Below are 16179 nucleotides of genomic sequence, written 5' to 3'. Positions count from 1 at the left end.
GGGTTGTCGCGATGAGTGCGACAAAGGTATCTATGCTGAGGATGGATGCAAAAGGTGGTTGAATGCTGTAAAGATGGTGGTAAAGAGACGAATGATGGAGGGAGAGCAGCATACAACAGAGACTAGACTGAGCTTGGTTTGCTTTGCTCCTGCTGCACAATGACTGCGGCCAGGGGCAAGGCGAGGTGCAGCAGCTCGTGAGCCTTGTTCAGGTCTCGATGCAGCTAAGCGCCAAGTGTTGGTCTAAGAAAGTGGATTTTCTCACATCCGAGGCCGGATCATCACCGTCACGCCAACCAAACTTTTGGAACAGCACACCCTACCTTTTAGACGCGGTCCCAACTGCACGCTCGGTGAAATTGGCCAAAAAAGAAAAACACAGAGTTTACGCAGTTGCGGAGAGGCACTACCGAAAATGACTTGGGGTTGGCGCGCCACACCAGCAGGAGCAGGCGACTCTCTGCTGTCCGGTACCTTGAGGTTGACCAACACCTAAATTGGGAGACAAATTTGAAACAGCAAAAAGGGGCTCGAAAGCTTCACCGGAAATCACAATCGCAAAGCACCGCGCCCCTGAGTCGCGCCATCCCGGAAGTGCCGAGACGACTTTGCAAGGGTCATGTCGATCAACCCACCGGGAAACAGCCACTTTTTCCATGGTTTTGACAGGTGACATCTCACCCCTGACTCGTCCTTTTCCGCAGCTCTGCATCAGCAAGCCATGGCTCGGTTCGTCAAAGAGGATGGGGAGGAGAACAAGAAGAAAGGCGGAATTTGTTTGTCCCTTAGCGAGAGGTCTGCAAGGCGCGGGTTGCAGAGTGCAGGTCGCAGACTGCAGGGTGCAGCTCACACTTTCTATTCCACCCATCTGATGGAGCGTATACTACCCTTTGGACCCTTGCACGCCACTCGCTTTGCTTTTAAGTTGAACCCAATGCGGACCTGTGAGCCCGTGTGTGCTGCATAAATTCTCGAACCTACGACCTCTGTCACATTTGGTATCGTACTGCTGGGCGAGGTGCGACACTGTCCCCTAACTCGTGTGCCTTGTCGCGTGCGTCCCTCAAAAGCATGCAGCGCATCTCTCCTTCCTGTTCCCCTATTCTCAAGCTTGGAGCTTCCAACCTGTCCGTTGGGCGAAGCCGCATCATCACGCTTTGGAAAGCCATGCAATTCCATGCAGACACCATGTTTTCGGCAGGGATCTACTGTGCAGACTCCCCCGCGTGTTGGACCCTGTCGAGAAGTTCCTCCAAAACCATGTTAGGTAAATTTTTCTGAAATGCCCCCGCAACGATGCGGTCTAACACCTCTGGATCGGATCGCCCTCCACATTTCTGGCGCTGACACCAGACGAGCTGTTCAGTTACGCGAGCACGTTGCGCATCGTGTGCACTGACCTGCAACGGTGTAAGTTGACGAATGCAGCACCAAGATGAGTCAGGCTCGAGCGTCATAGCCATGCTGCGGATCTTCTCGGCATCTGAACGTCATGCCCAAGTTGAAAGCTTGGGATCTTGCTTTCCATGAGTCTTCGTGATCGTTCCTCCCTTGCCTCCGTTCATCCAACAAAAGCATCGCTCTTCGTCACAACGTTCACATCGACACAACATCCATCATGGTAGCCACACGCAGGTCAGCATCCGGTGCTCAATCGGGTACCAAGTCCGAGTCCACCGATGCCAAGGTCGGCGACAAGCGAGACAACGACAAGGTGTCTTCCTCCAAGCCCACCAAGTCCGAGCCGGACCACTCGGAGCCAGACACCAAGAAGCCCAAGACCGCCGACTCTAGCAAGACTGATTCGATCCTCGAATCCCAGCAGTCCAAGCTCGAATCCTTCTCCGACTCTCTCACCTGGCTCCATTCCGACGCCGCCTGGTCCCTCGCCCACCCGGACATCCCCGATGGACAGGGCGAGACCGACCTCGCCGCTGAAGGCGGTGAGACCGTCCGAACACCTCCCGAGCCGTTCGAGAACAAGCGCTCTGGTGCTGGCGAAGCAGGTCATCTCTCCTATCCAAACTCCGACTTGACCGCTTTCCAAAACCTGCTCTGTGCCATCCTCCTTAGCAAACCCATCTCCCACCGACTCGGTCTGCGCAGCATCGAAACGCTTCTCAACAAGCCCTATCTCTTCCGCACCGCTCAAGATCTCATCGATGCTGGCAACGAAGGTCGTCGTGCCGCACTCTGGGAAGCTAGGACCCAACACAAGGAGAAGACCGCCGTGCAGCTCGGGAGTCTCGCTGAAGGCATCACCTCCCTCTGCCAGGATGCGAAGGACAAAGATGCAGCTCGCGACAATCTCGAACCCATTCTCGAAAAAGCGCTTTCGCAGGCTAGCGACAAGAACGACTCGTTCGAGGTCGCAGAACAGGTCAAAGCCGTTCTCACAAAGGAGGTCAACGGCCTCGGTCCAGGCGGTGTAGACATCTTCCTGCGCCGTGTCCAGTCCCAATGGCCTCAGGTGTTCCCCTTTGCCGACGAGAGGTCTCTCAATGCTGCGGTCAAGTTCGACCTCATCTCTCAAGCTGATCTCGACAAGGGTGTTGAGCAAGCGACCAAGAAGCTGGCGGACAAGGTCGCCGATCATGTCGGATTTCCGGTGGAGGATGCAAAGGGTGAAGATGAAGAGGCAGAGTGCGGGAGGTGGTGGTTCGTCAGGACGCTGGATGTGTTGATCGGATTGGACATCGAGAAGAAGATCGATGAGGCCGCAAAGCAGGCGTCCGGAAAGTGAAAAGATGTACGGCTGGTACAATTCAGATCGTGAAGCCCTTGTCTCAGAGTCGTCACTCAGCGTCATCACCGAGTGAGTATCGTGACAGCGGCCAAGCTATAAAGTGTTGCAAACGCATCACATTTGACTGCAGACAACGTACGGATAGTGTGCTTTCGACCTGAACTCCCTTACCTGTTTCGCTGTCCCTCATATCGCCTGTTCTGATCCCTGCGGTCCGGACTGCGTTCTCTCCTGTGCCCACCGCCACCAGGAGACCTCTCCCGATCACCCCTCGGACCAGTCGGAGGAGCTCTACCAACTCCACTACTCTGACTACCTCCGCGTTGGAACCTTCCAGCTCGATCACCCTGACCATCTCCTCCCTTCGCAGGTCCCGTCGGTACGGCGCTACTCACACTCGGACTCATGTTCGACGGCGGACTCATGCTCCCCATCCCACCCATCATACCCATCCCTCCTCCCATCATATCTCCCATCATCGCACTCATATCCATCCCACCGCCTGCACCACCATTCTGAGCCGCCATGCTGGCCATCATCTGCTGCCAAGCCATCTGCGGATTCCAGCCGTTCCCACCACCCCAATTCTGGTACATCTGCGACATGTCTCCGCCCATTCCCATCATCATCGGGTTCATCTGCCATGAGTTGTTTCCGGATGCACCTGCAGCGTTGGAGCTGTTGTAGTTGTTGTACCTTCCACCGCCACCGCCGAACTGCTGCATACCGTATGCCATGGAAGGGTCGTCGTTTCTTTGCTGTCGACGAATCTGCAGACTCTGAGGATCGTTCTTCGACTGCGCTCGTTTGACGTCCACCTCTTTTCCTTCGAATACGATGGGTCGGGTGTTGAGTACGGCATGCAGGGAAGATTCGTCGGCGTAGGTTAGGAACCCGAATCCACGCGGATTGCCCGTTTCGCGATCCATCATACACGTGCATTCGGAGAGCGCTCCGAACTGCTCGAAAAAGGTTCGGAACGTGACAGGCGTGACGGTGGGAGGTAGACCACCGACAAAGAGCTTTTGGTTTGCAGCGGAGTAGTCCCCCCCTCCACCGCCAGAATAGTTGTTGTTGTTGTTGTTGTTGTTGTTGTTGTTGTTGTTGTTGTTGTTGTTGTTGTTGTTGTTATAGTTGTTGTTATTGTAGTTGTTCTGCGCATATCCGCCCGACTGGTCCCGTTGAGGTCGAGGTATGGCTCGTTTCGGGTCAATCTGTCAACCATGAGCGTAGAATTAGTCAGAAAGAGATGGTCACTGGAAGACGAAGACTGATTTCGACAGGTAACTCACAACTTTGCCATCGAGATAGTGCTCGCGAACCATGACCGTGTTGACCGCTTTCGGATCGACAAAGTTGAGGAAAGCAAAGCCTCGCGAACGGCCCGTCATGTTGTCGCGCATGATGGTGCAGTTTCCCACCTCGCCAAACTGCGAAAAATATCGTCGCAGCGAGTCTATCAAGTACGAACGCAGCCCCAAGTTACCAGAAGGTGATGAGGAAGAGTCAGTCGAGGTTCCATGCTGAGCCCGCGTCCACGGCTTGGCTCGCCAATCGGAGAGCGATATTTACCTTCGGTGGTGTCCCAGTTCAGACCGCCAACAAACATTTTTCTGTTTCAACGTCATGGCATCGAGGCAAAAGGGGCATTCGCAGACCGGTGTTGTGTACGACAGGCAACGAAATGGCATTCCATCATCACGGATGTAGATGTCGATGTGCGGGCGATGTCGAAGTGATGATAATGATGGCGAAGTGAGCAACGATGAAGATGCAGTGACGATGACGATGATGGTGATAATGACAACAAGATAATGTAGTAGGTTGCGATTTGTCAATGAGCTGTCTATTTGCGATGCTATGTAGGGAGGATGAGGATGTGCTCGCAGCTAAACGTATATGTTGCAAGAAGTAGGTAGCAGTGTAGTCTAGCATACCCAGGTCCGCAGTCGTAGGCACGATGAGAACAAGCCTTCTTCCTGGTATTTGCGCCTAGGAGCCATCTTGTTCTCGTTGCTACGTCGTAATCAGTCAGTGGGAGAGACAATCCTATGAATGCAAAACTCACCCTTCTTCAGGCATCTCGTGCGGCATGACAGATCGATCGTCCGAACCGCCATTCTGCCGTTCGCCGCCGCCGTCACCTGCTCCATGCGCGTGTTGCGAAGTAGACTGCTGATTCGAGGAAGCATCATTGTGGCTAGCTGGCGTCAAGTCGCGGACATCGCTATGCGAGTGAGTCGCTGAACTGGCTGCCGCCGGCGGAGGAATGAAGCTTCCTTTGATCTGCAGACCCGCTTCGCCCTGTTGCGCAGGAGCCGACGGGGCGGCGGGGATGAACGAAGTCGTGCTGGCTGCTGCTGCGGCTGGCTTGGCGTCCACCACCTTTGCTGCGCTTTTATCGGTCTTCTGGTCGTCTTCTTCGTATCCGATAAGATCCTGCTCATCAACGGCGTGAGGCTGATCGTCGCCTTCTCCATCGCCTACTCCAGCAACATCTGCACCATACAGATCAGCGTAGAGATCGTCGGTATCTTCTTGACTCGCCATAGTATCGACTCTGGCGTGAATATGGATCCTTGCTGTCGAGCTGGAGACGATGGTGGGTTGCGCAGAAGGAAGAAGGCAAAGTTGCATCAATCGACATGAAGATGAAATTCTTCGGCGGGCCCATGCTCAGATCACGTGCTGGTAATAGTTTAACAGTCAAATATTTTATTGTCCCACAGAGGCCATGACTCTTCAACGTCTGGTCCTTCGAGCTTCTCGTCAGGGAAGATATCGAGAGAACTTTGCGTCTTGGACACACAAGCGTACCTTCACTGATTCGCTGCATCGTTCGGTATCCGTCGAAGTGAGGGACAGCAGGTACTGATGTTGGGTGGGTGGCTGAGTTGAATTGCTTTCGGAAGGCGAGCCGGTGCGATATTTCGCCGGTGCAACCGGAGCCGGCCAACAGCGCTGCCCGACTTGTGCAACGCTGAAAGCCTTTTCAGACGTTCTTCTCACGTCCAGAGAGAGGCCGCCCGTTACGGTAGGCCTCGTTCACGCGCTTTGTCCGCCTGTCGAATTCACCGCAACTGTCTTCTCCACACTTTCGGTGCCCACAATCCGATGTCTTTCAAGCCGAATCCGCCATTTTCGGAATGCAAAGCTCGCGGGTCCAAACGTTCTTCCACACATCCCCAGCACCATCGTATTCTCGTCTCTCTCTCTCCCCCTCTCCCGCCACTTCTCCCATTCTTGGACTTCGGAAACACAAACAGCGGCTTGCGTTGCTTTGAGGCGTGGGCAGATCCTCGACAATGACGATTCCTGCTCTGCCAACACGCGAGCTCGTCGTTGACCTCATCGTCGGCGAGCGAGAGGCAGTTGCCGACCAGGTCGTGGCTGTATCCGCCGCTCTATGGGACCATCTACACCATTCGAGCTCGAACGTTTCGTCTGCGTCAACTTCAACCCATGCCTCGTCCGAAAGGATCGCAGTTAGCTTGCGGCCATCGTCGGGACGACCGTTGCGGCCATCCAATCTTCCTGCGTGGGTAGTATATGCCGTCAAAAGCAGCCGGAATGACGCGGGACTCTGGCTTGAGGCTTCAAAGCACATCATACCCTCCTTGGCCTCCTCATCCCGCGCTTACCGGTCCGAGCAAGGCAAGCGCGTCTGCGTTGAAGCACATACACTCGTCCATGGCTCCCTTGTGTACCTGCAAGCGACATCACAAGCAAGCTACGATGCGGCAAACGAGCACCAGGACGAGCTGGTTCGACAGCTCAGTGGTAAGATCCTCCGGCAAGGACATCTCGTCCGCCCGCAGCTCCGTGCTTCGGTCGTTCCCCTTCGAGTCGTCATGCTCGAACCTCTTCTGCAAGCTGCATTCGTCGCAGACTCCACCGACGTTCTCCTCACGCTGCAGGGCGATGGCAGCGACGCAGACATGGCCGACAGCTCCATGATGTGGAGCGTCTCGGAGGACTCTTTCTCGATTGCATCCGCAAGCGAGGTAGGCATAGCGGTCAACGATGGCTCGGACAGCGCCGACGAGCTCCAAGATGAGGACGAGCTCGAGATCGATGAACGTTTTCTCGCCCAAACAGTCTTGCAAGATTTTTCCAATCTCGACATCTCCATCGATCCACCTGCGGATGGTAACGCCGCACTCGTCCCATCGCATCGGTCCAAAGACGTCAGCCGAGTGAAAAGGTGTACACTGCAACAGCTTTCAGACCCTTCCTCGCTGGTAGCAGCCATCTCTCACTGGCACACGCAAGCTAGCGGCGCTTCCGAAGCGTCAACTATCATCGGCACAGCACAGGACAACATTGACGAGGAGAACGTGGTGCTGGCCACAGAGCGCGATATGGCATCTCTTGGTGCATTCAATGGAGATTGGCTGGCAGCCAGCGCACTCGGCGAATCGAGGACAAGGCTGGTGCGCATCCTCTCCAGTCAGAGCCTGCCTTCATCTACAGACGGCTCCTTAGCACTGTGGATGTCACCCATTCTCGCGCAAAACATCCTCGGAGATCAGGTGTTCTCCAGTTCGCCTCTGAGCGTCGTGCTCCGGGTGCTTGCATCGCGACCACCGACACAACAGCAGGACGTATCGGCGCTGGTGAGATCCTGTCCCGTGCCCGTGCCCTTCGCCGAGAGTCTCCGCATCGCTCGCGTTGCAGGACCATTGAGCGTAGACCGCGCATACCAGGGCCTCTTCCTCGACGCTCTACGCACCTTCTTCGAGGATCGAAGACGCATCTGTCGAAACGGCGACGTCATCGCCGTCGCCATCGAAGCCAGCAAAGCTCGCTTCGTCAGCAGGGATGCCGAGCAGGACGGCAATACAGACTCAACACCGGACGACATTCACGAACTCAAGCTTCCATCCAGTTCCGGAGCAGCCAAGACCGCTACGGTCTACTTCAAAGTGACCGACTTGCGATGCGAGCTGGTTGCGCCCGATACCGCAGCGGCGAACCAGCACAAGGACGAAGCGATCGGTGCGCTCGCGTTGCAATCGCAGGTCGGCGAGCTCGGGTGCATCGTTGATCCGAATGTGACAAAGATGGTGCAAACGGGCGTGGAACAGTGTCGCGTTGCCAACTGCGATCGCTGGCTGGGCGTCTCTTCCGACACGCCTAGCTTGCCCACGGACGCGACGTCTTCGGAGCTGCGAACACTTGTGGCTCCGCTCGTAGCACCCTCGAGCGCCTATGGGACCCTCTCGTCGTTGCTCACTGCGACGTTGCAGAGTAACGCGAGCCGATTCGGGCTGCATCTGAGCGTGCTGCTCAAAGGCGCGCGAGGCTGTGGCAAAAAGACGGTGACGCGGTGGGTCGCCAAGGCTGCCGGTGTGCAACTGGTCGAATTGGACTGCTTCGATGTGATCTCGGACACGGATGTGCGCACCGAGGGCATCCTGCGAGCCCGCTTCCAGAAAGCAGCCGAGTGCGCACCTTGCATCTTTTTGCTGCGAAACATTGAAGCTCTCGCAAGAAAAAGCCAGGCGCTCGAGACAGGCCAAGAGCCTCCTCTAGCCACTGCGCTGCAGAACTGCTTCGAGGAGCTCTGGAATGTCACCAAACAGCAAGGCGATGGACAGGCGAGCATGCCCGTAGCTGTCTTTGGTACCACTAGCGACCCGGACAAGTGTCCCTCTGGTGTGCTTGGATGCTTTAAGCACGAGGTGACGTTCAATGCACCCAACGAAGCTGAAAGACGCGCCATGCTCGAGATCACGATGAAGGATTCCATCTTGGGCCCCGACGTCGACCTCAAGAACCTCGCTACGCAGACGGCGGCACTGGTGGCTGCAGATCTGGTCAACCTTGCTTCGAGGTCCAAGCTGATGTCTGTCAGCCGTGTACGCAAATCGCTTCCCACATCAGCATCTGTCATCTCGGATCGCGATTTGTACCTCGCCGGACTCGCCATCACAGGTGCCGATGTAGATGAAGCGCTGAACAAAGCGCGCTCGAGCTACTCGGAATCCATCGGAGCGCCCAAGATTCCCAACGTGACATGGGACGATGTGGGAGGACTCGCTTCTGTTAAATCCGACATTCTCGATACCATCCAACTGCCACTCGAACATCCCGAACTTTTCAGCGACGGTCTGAAGAAACGGTCGGGTATCCTACTCTACGGACCACCAGGAACAGGAAAAACGCTGCTGGCCAAAGCCGTTGCGACCTCTTGCTCTCTCAACTTCTTCTCTGTCAAAGGACCGGAACTGCTCAACATGTACATCGGTGAATCGGAGGCCAACGTTCGACGAGTGTTCCAGCGAGCAAGAGATGCCAAACCTTGCGTCATCTTTTTCGACGAACTGGACTCCGTTGCGCCGAAACGTGGTAATCAAGGAGACAGTGGCGGTGTCATGGATCGAATCGTCTCGCAGCTTCTCGCTGAATTGGACGGTATGGCCGGCTCATCGGAAGGAAGCGACGTCTTCGTGATCGGCGCTACGAATCGACCGGACCTGCTCGATCCAGCGTTGCTACGACCGGGACGGTTCGATCGAATGCTCTACCTCTCCGTCAGCGAAACTCACGCTGCCCAACTGAACATCCTGCAGGCTCTCACGAGAAAGTTCAAACTCGACCCGGACGTAGGAGATCTCAGCATCATCGCCGAACAGTGTCCGTTCAACCTGACGGGAGCCGATTTCTACGCACTCTGCTCGGACGCAATGTTGAAAGCTATGACGCGCAAGGCGAGCGAAGTGGATGAAAAGATTCAAAGGATCAACGAGCAAGGAGGCAAGAAGGATCATCCACACCCGTTGACCGCCCAGTACTACTTGGCCGAGATGGCGAGCAAGGAGGAGATCGAAGTGAAGGTGGGCAGGAAAGACTTTGAAGGTGCGTTGAGGGAGTTGACCCCTTCGGTGAGCGAACAGGAGATGCAGCATTACCGCGAGGTTCAGGCGAAATTCTCCAGTCCGAAGAAGGAAGATGACACGAAAAAGGAGGAGCAGAAGGGGAACGGACTGGTGGATGAGGAAACGTTACTGGAGGCGATGAAGGCTGCACGGGGACTGAATGGTAATGCTGGTGGGCTCCGGCAGTTGATGGCAGCTGCTAATGGCGAGACAGCCGCCGATGGCGATGATTCTGTGGCTGCAGTCGAGGGCTATGCTGTTGACGGTGATGCCGGGAAGGCAGACGAGGCGGCGGCAGCTAGGCGTGCAGCCAAGGGCAAAGGAAAAGCTGTTTGACGTGGGCACTTCATGCACTCGCCTGTACCATGCCCACCCTCAATCTAATTATGCATATCCTCACGCATCTCGGTCCTGATCGTGGCAGAAGTGTGAACCTCCCTGCAAGCCCTCTTTGCGCTTCGTAGGAAGCTTAGGTCGCCGCCGCATCTGACCCATTTCTTAGCAGCGGACAAATTCGCAGATCGAACCCGGCATTGAGCCGCATATCAGATCAAGCAGGAAGCAGAAGCTCGGCGGGTCCGTCCGTCGGAACGGAGCAACGGATGAATCTCGGCTGCTTCCGACCCCGACAGATCAAGCATGCTCGGCGTGATCTGTCGCCAAGAATTGACCCGAGTGTAGAAGAAGACGCACCCGAGCTTCGCGTACAGCCTTGCTGCATTGCTTCTCGGGAAGTTTGTCGATCGCGATCTTTTGAACCAAAACACCAAGACGAAACGGATTTTTTAGCCGAGCGTCGGTCGCGGTCGCGGTTACCGCTTGGAAAATATACACGCTAGTCGACCGCCACAAATAGATCGGCGAGAAAACGTCGGATGCTGTTGGTGTTTGTTTTTCGCATCTGCTTGGATCGATGAAGATGAAAGGCCGTGTCGGGACCTTGACACGATGCGACTTCGGAGTCCGGGCTTGATAGGTACCGCCCTCGTCGTGATGCAAAAGACACTAAGCGCAAGTAGGAATCGAGGATCTGCAGCTGTCCCGTCACTGCCACGACCGGCCAATAGGAGCACAGCCGCCTGCTTCGAGAACGCAACGCGTGCTAGGTGCGTATTTCTCTCTGCATCGCAACCGACACGGTCATCTCCGTTCCGTTCTCGATTACCCTGTGGACCACCCTACAACGCCGAGAAAGGTGCGTCGCGCTAGCATCCGAGGGTGTCTGGTTGCGCTTACTCCGCTGCAACGGAATGGCCCAAGTCGCGATGAATCGCTGGACAACCGGATTTTGATTCAGCCCGCTGGCAAGTCGCGTGGACGTGGGCAAGGCGCAAATCATTTGTTTTTGCAGCTGGATTTTCTACGCCTTTATTTCTGGTGCGGATTTCGAGTCGGCAGGAAGCATAAATAATTTCGAGGGTCCAAGATCTACACAGCGTGAATCAGACTTCGGACTGCTCGAAAGAATAGAGGTTCGATTGTTTTGTTTTGTTTTTATTTTTATTTTCTCATCCCTTTTCTGCGAAAAGCACTCACCGAGGGCGCATGAGCGAGTTCGAAGCCTGGGGGCACTCGGCGCCAGTCTGGTTGAATCGGTCCACAGGGCTCGAGAAAGGGGCCGCTTGCTCGGTGCGCACAGCACTCTGCATCCGCGTTGTGAATTCATTTTTGACTTCGGGTTCAGCCGCCTGAGCCCTGCACGGCTCCTGGCTCTCCGCATCGCGTCCGACGCTGCGGATGCGCCGTTGTCCTCTCCTCTGCCGACCGAACCAAATCGACGTAGCAGACGCAAGCCCCTCTTCGAAGTTGACACTTGATGATTGATGGTCGAAGGAGAACAAAGACACAACGTCTGTCGCCCTTCGGCGGTGGCCATGCAGCAAGAACGGAACCATATTAGCCTTTCAATCAAGTCAGAGCTCGGGAGCAAGCATGCAAGAGCTTGACGACGCTGCGGGCTCGGCTGCTGGTTGAACGAGCATGGCAGAACGGCAGATGGCTTGCTTGACACAGTCTACCCTCAACATATTAGCAGCAGCTGACCTAAGATCCTACGAGACATATCGAGGCGTCCCAAGTTGGTTCGTACACGACAGCGCAGAATGACATTTCCAAATGTTCGTGAATGAAAAGCAAAAAGGCTGCGCTGCCATGCGAGGCCAACGTCCCGTCTGCTGTGCTGTGTCCCGCAAGCTCAAGTGATGCAACCCCCCTGCGTGTCTCCGAAAATTCCAACCGTAACTCAATTACAGACAGACAGACTGGCAGAGGGGCGGCTTGGCCGACTGTCAGAAACGAACCAAACCCATTTTGAGCGACTCGACCGACCCGAAACCGGTCCAGATTTGGCGCTGTATACAGAAAACGCGCCAACGCATTCAGATATCCACAAAACACACACACGCAACCACGCACGCACACACGCACACACGCACGCAACCAGCAGCAACAAGACACGCAAAATAGCTAGCCAACTCGTCGCTGTGTGCTAGAGTGCTAGTGCGACGCTTGTGTGTCACCTTTGCCGCTTCCCCCTTGCCTTGTTTCAAATCTGGATCCGCCCTTTTTGGTGTTTGACTAACGCCGCCGCCGCGCGAACAAGCGTGTCGGACTGGATCCCTGGCTCTGGTTCACGCCCTGCGTCAGTATCGCCGTCCATTGCCTTGCGTTGCTATGCGTTGCCTCGCCTCGCCTCGCCTCGTCGCTCTCCGCTTTCCCCCTCTTTTATTTTTCTTTGTTTTCTGGTTGCATCTCGTTCTCTGCGCTTAATCTCGAGTCGATACTCCATTCAGCCACCACCATCGTCACCACTGTACCACATTCACTACTCACTACAACCACAACCGCAATCATCATCATCCTCGAGCCTCTCCGTCGTCACCCTCTCCACCGTCCTTGTACACAACCACCACGGCCGCTCACCTTCAAGCATTCCCTTTTTTGTACCTCGAACTGGATCGCCGCTCTCTGATTCGTAGCAACTTTTCCATCCGCCTGTTCCGTCTCAGCTGCCACATCATCCTGGCAATTCGCATTGTCTGCACTGTCGCCTCTCCCCACGCTCCGCACCTTCCAGACAATCACCACAGGAAGCAGTTGTGCAGTCTTGACTCCATGACCATCGGACCTCGCACTCGCACAACAGCTTTTCCATCCACTCGGTTGCTCAGCTCCTTGCGACACCTTCTTTAACTAGTGCCCCGATAGTCTCGTTTGCATCCGTTCACTCGAACCTTGCGCCTCAGAGCAGCCTCTTTACGTTTCATTTGGCGTCTGCCCTTCGTGTCCGGGCCTCGACGCGCTTCGCGCAATCCGCCGAACCATCCGCTTGTCCCGCAACTTTTTCGAATTGCCTCGTGACTCTTGTCACCTCATCTGGTCGCGGCAATTGGGCTTCGGCATCGCTCGCACCTCACACTGCACACGCACGATAGCTCGACAATCTCACGAGGCCCTGTGTACCCTGAATTTTGGCCCTACCGACAGACTGCAACGGTCCGATCTCCGTAGAGCTCCATCACCGAAGCACAGCAGTCACTGTCAGTTGTTCTCCTTCAAGCTCTTCTAGAGTCTACCTCGCCACAGTATGGCTGCGTCCACATCACTGCCATTTCGATCCGTGCGCAAGCAATCCTTCTCCGCCGCCTCGTCACCTGCTTTCGATCCCACAACGCTCTCCGCAGCCACCATGCCCCTCGCACCCTCTCCACTGCCAGGCATGAGCTCGTCCATCACTTCATCCATGGCTAGCAGCTCTGCTGACGGCGGCATCGGATCCTCCTTGATCGGCCCTGGAGGTGCTCCACTCATGGCGGGCGCACCTGCCGCAGCCAACACAATCGCCAACAAGCAGGCCGTGGCCGGCTCCTCACTGTACCAGGCATGCCTCAATCTGCGCGATCGTCTCTACTCGGTGCCAGGCTTCGGCGAAGCCTATCTCGACGAATTGTCCGCCAGCTCGGCCGTCTCGTCTACCTCCAACTCCGACCCCCTTTCCCCATCAGCCCGCAGCCCCACTTCGCCAACGGATGCACCAACGCGAAAGGCGAGCAGCGATCCCGTCACTCAGCTCTGGCAGTGCTTCCGTCTCGGCTCGCCCCTCTGCGCGCTATTCAATACCATGAACCCCGACGTCGAGTTGCCAGTCAATCCAGATGCAAATCGCTCTAATGCCAACGCGTGCAAGGCCCAGGTGATGAAGTTCATCATCGCATTGAAGGAAAAACTCGGCTGGGACCCTGACGACATCTTCACCGTATCCCAGCTCTACCTCAACGACACCAATGGCTTTGTCAAGGTCGTACGCACCATCAATCGTCTGCTGGATGTCTTTGAAGATCGCGGTCTGCTCATCGAGACAAATCGCAAGAGCGACAATGACGATCTGGATCATCCCTCCGACGATCGCGCCAAAGTCATTCGCGAGCTCTTGACCACGGAGCGAAAGTACGTCCAAGACCTCGAGGTCATGCAGAACTACGCACGCGCTCTTGCACAGCACGACATCTTGCCCCCCGACACGCTCCACAACCTGTTTGGCAACCTCAACAAGCTCGTCGACGTGCAAAGACGCTTCCTCATCTGCGTCGAGGAGAACGTCCGCCGGCCACCGGACGAGCAGCATTTCGGTCACGTCTTCATGACCATGGAGGACGACTTTTCGGTGTACGAGCCCTTCTGTGCGAACTACAACCTCGCACTCGACCTCATCACGCAGGAAGCCCACAATCTGGTGCGACTCAAAGGCACGCCTTCCGCCGAGGGATGCTACCTCGACCCGGCGTACGAGCTGCCCACCTTCATGATCAAGCCCGTGCAGCGCATCTGCAAATACCCTCTGCTGCTCGACCAGCTGCTCAAAAAGACTCCTGAAGATGCACCTCGCTATCAGGAGCTCGAGGATGGTCTCGAGGTCATGCGCAGGATCACCGACAAGGTGAACGAGACAAGTCGACTCCAGGAGAATGCGCAGCTCGTCAAGGAGCTCGAATTCCGCGTCGAGGACTGGAAAGGCCACAACATCAAGACGTTCGGTCTGCTGCTGCTCTCGGACGTGTTCATGGTGGCAAAGAGCGAGACGGAGAGGGAATATCACGTCTACCTCTTCGAAAAGATCCTGCTCTGCTGTAAGGAGCTCGCGCCTGCCGCGCAGAAAAAGTCTGCCAAGAACAACTCGCTCCTCAAGCAAAAGAATGGACCGGGAGGAGCAGCAGGTGGCAAAAAGGCAAAGACCACACTCCAGCTCAAGGGACGCATCTTCATCAACAACGTCACCGGAGCTTTCGCCAACTCCAAGATGAGCAGCATCCTGGGTGCACCCAGCGGGCAGCACGCTCTCCAAGTGTGGTGGAGAGGCGACGTGGACCACGAGTCGTTTGCGTTGAAATGCAAAAACGAGGAGCAGCTCAAGCAATGGCAGACGGCCATCAACAAGCTCATCGACGACGTCAACATGCGACGACAGCAGGCAGCCGCACATCACTACTCCCAACAGCAGCTACAGCACCAGCTGCAGCACCAGCTGCAGCACCAGCAGCAGCACCCACAGCCAAGCATCAACATGGCCGGAGCAGGCGCCTTGGGACGACGCATCACGCAGACAACCTCGCACTTCCCGCAGACGCCGCTATCAGAGATGGCGCCCGCCAACCCATTCACCAGCGCAGTCCTGCCGCCGTCGGGTCTGTCGCGCACGCAGAGTCAGGCGAGCTCGTACCGCTACGACGACGACGATTCGGAAGGTCAGAGCTACTACGAGCCCGCTTCCGGGCGTGCCACGCCCGCGGCGCAAGGTCGTTTCTCGCAGCCTGGCTCCGAGGGTCGCGAGCGCGGCAACTCGTCTGCCAGCAACGGCGTGCACGGCAACAATAACGACTTGAAGCCGCGTGCTCGCACCGAGGATCAGGATTCGGCCGTGATGGCTCAGTGGAGATCCAACTCTCCGGCTGTGGCCCCACCCATGCCTCGGGGACTCAGCTACTCGTCTGGCGCGGATCAGCATCAGCACGCCTTGCGCAAAGCCAGCTCTTCGCGCCATCTGCGGCAGCAGCCCAACGGCGCCGTGCAAGGCAACGCATCGGCAGCGGCTGGCCACCCGCGAACGCACCGCGCAGCTGGAGTCGACGGGGGTGCAGTCGAGTACCTCGACGGATCCTCCGACTCTGCATCCAGCGACTTCCGTTCAGCGACAGCACGACCAAGAGGCGATTCGAGCGCCTCGAGCATGTCGCGCACCATCTCGGATTCGGGTGCAACGCACAGTCGGTCGCGATCCGCTTCGAATCCGCAGCAGATGTACGCGCTGCCGCCGCACATGCAGGCGCCTGCACCGCCGATGCCGAAACCGTACGATCTGAAGAACGGCACAAACGTGGCGGCAGCAGCCACCGCCGCTGCAGCATCCACATCCGCCGCCATCGCCGACAAACGTTTCTCCAGCTCCTCCATCGCCACCTCCGAATCCGCCACATCTGCCCAATCGCGTCCGCAGTCAACTGCCGCATCTTCACCGGTAAACACAAACCCTTCCTCCACCCGAACCCAGTACCGTCA

The 16179-nt window shown here is 56.5% G+C and overlaps 7 protein-coding genes across 7 annotated transcripts in view; 4 read left to right on the top strand and 3 right to left on the bottom strand.

Moving 5' to 3' along the window:
* Positions 1-1618: 1618 nt before the first annotated feature.
* On the top strand, positions 1619-2743 carry PHSY_006211 (hypothetical protein; the record flags this gene model as incomplete). Its single annotated transcript, XM_012336814.1, has 1 exon — positions 1619-2743. The coding sequence occupies one exon, from the start codon at positions 1619-1621 to the stop codon at positions 2741-2743; it is 1125 nt and encodes a 374-aa protein (XP_012192204.1).
* Positions 2744-2913: 170 nt separating this feature from the next.
* Positions 2914-4137, bottom strand: PHSY_006210 (heterogeneous nuclear ribonucleoprotein HRP1; the record flags this gene model as incomplete). The annotated part of the gene is made up of 2 exons (XM_012336813.1): positions 2914-3960; positions 4039-4137. The coding sequence occupies 2 exons, from the start codon at positions 4135-4137 to the stop codon at positions 2914-2916; spliced, it is 1146 nt and encodes a 381-aa protein (XP_012192203.1).
* A 177-nt stretch (positions 4138-4314) lies between these two features.
* PHSY_006209 (arylsulfatase) lies at positions 4315-4866 on the bottom strand (the record flags this gene model as incomplete). The annotated part of the gene is made up of 2 exons (XM_012336812.1): positions 4315-4604; positions 4815-4866. The coding sequence occupies 2 exons, from the start codon at positions 4864-4866 to the stop codon at positions 4315-4317; spliced, it is 342 nt and encodes a 113-aa protein (XP_012192202.1).
* A 109-nt stretch (positions 4867-4975) lies between these two features.
* Positions 4976-5621, top strand: PHSY_006208 (hypothetical protein; the record flags this gene model as incomplete). Its single annotated transcript, XM_012336811.1, has 3 exons — positions 4976-4981; positions 5183-5348; positions 5476-5621. The coding sequence occupies 3 exons, from the start codon at positions 4976-4978 to the stop codon at positions 5619-5621; spliced, it is 318 nt and encodes a 105-aa protein (XP_012192201.1).
* A 430-nt stretch (positions 5622-6051) lies between these two features.
* On the top strand, positions 6052-9963 carry PHSY_006207 (hypothetical protein; the record flags this gene model as incomplete). Its single annotated transcript, XM_012336810.1, has 1 exon — positions 6052-9963. The coding sequence occupies one exon, from the start codon at positions 6052-6054 to the stop codon at positions 9961-9963; it is 3912 nt and encodes a 1303-aa protein (XP_012192200.1).
* A 499-nt stretch (positions 9964-10462) lies between these two features.
* Positions 10463-11522, bottom strand: PHSY_006206 (hypothetical protein; the record flags this gene model as incomplete). Its single annotated transcript, XM_012336809.1, has 2 exons — positions 10463-10706; positions 11164-11522. 2 exons carry the CDS (start codon positions 11520-11522, stop codon positions 10463-10465), a joined length of 603 nt encoding a protein of 200 aa, XP_012192199.1.
* A 1823-nt stretch (positions 11523-13345) lies between these two features.
* PHSY_006205 (hypothetical protein) overlaps positions 13346-16179 on the top strand; it is a gene marked incomplete at both ends in the record, with an annotated part of 3196 nt that continues 362 nt past the window's right edge. The window contains one exon of the mRNA XM_012336808.1: positions 13346-16138. Coding sequence (XP_012192198.1) covers positions 13346-16138 — 2793 coding nt within the window. The remainder of the gene's footprint in view (positions 16139-16179) is intronic.

Source organism: Pseudozyma hubeiensis (genome assembly GCF_000403515.1).
Source record: "Pseudozyma hubeiensis SY62 DNA, scaffold: PHS58, whole genome shotgun sequence".
In the NCBI taxonomy this organism is placed as follows: domain Eukaryota; kingdom Fungi; phylum Basidiomycota; class Ustilaginomycetes; order Ustilaginales; family Ustilaginaceae; genus Pseudozyma; species Pseudozyma hubeiensis.
This window is presented reverse-complemented; position numbering and strand designations above follow the sequence as displayed.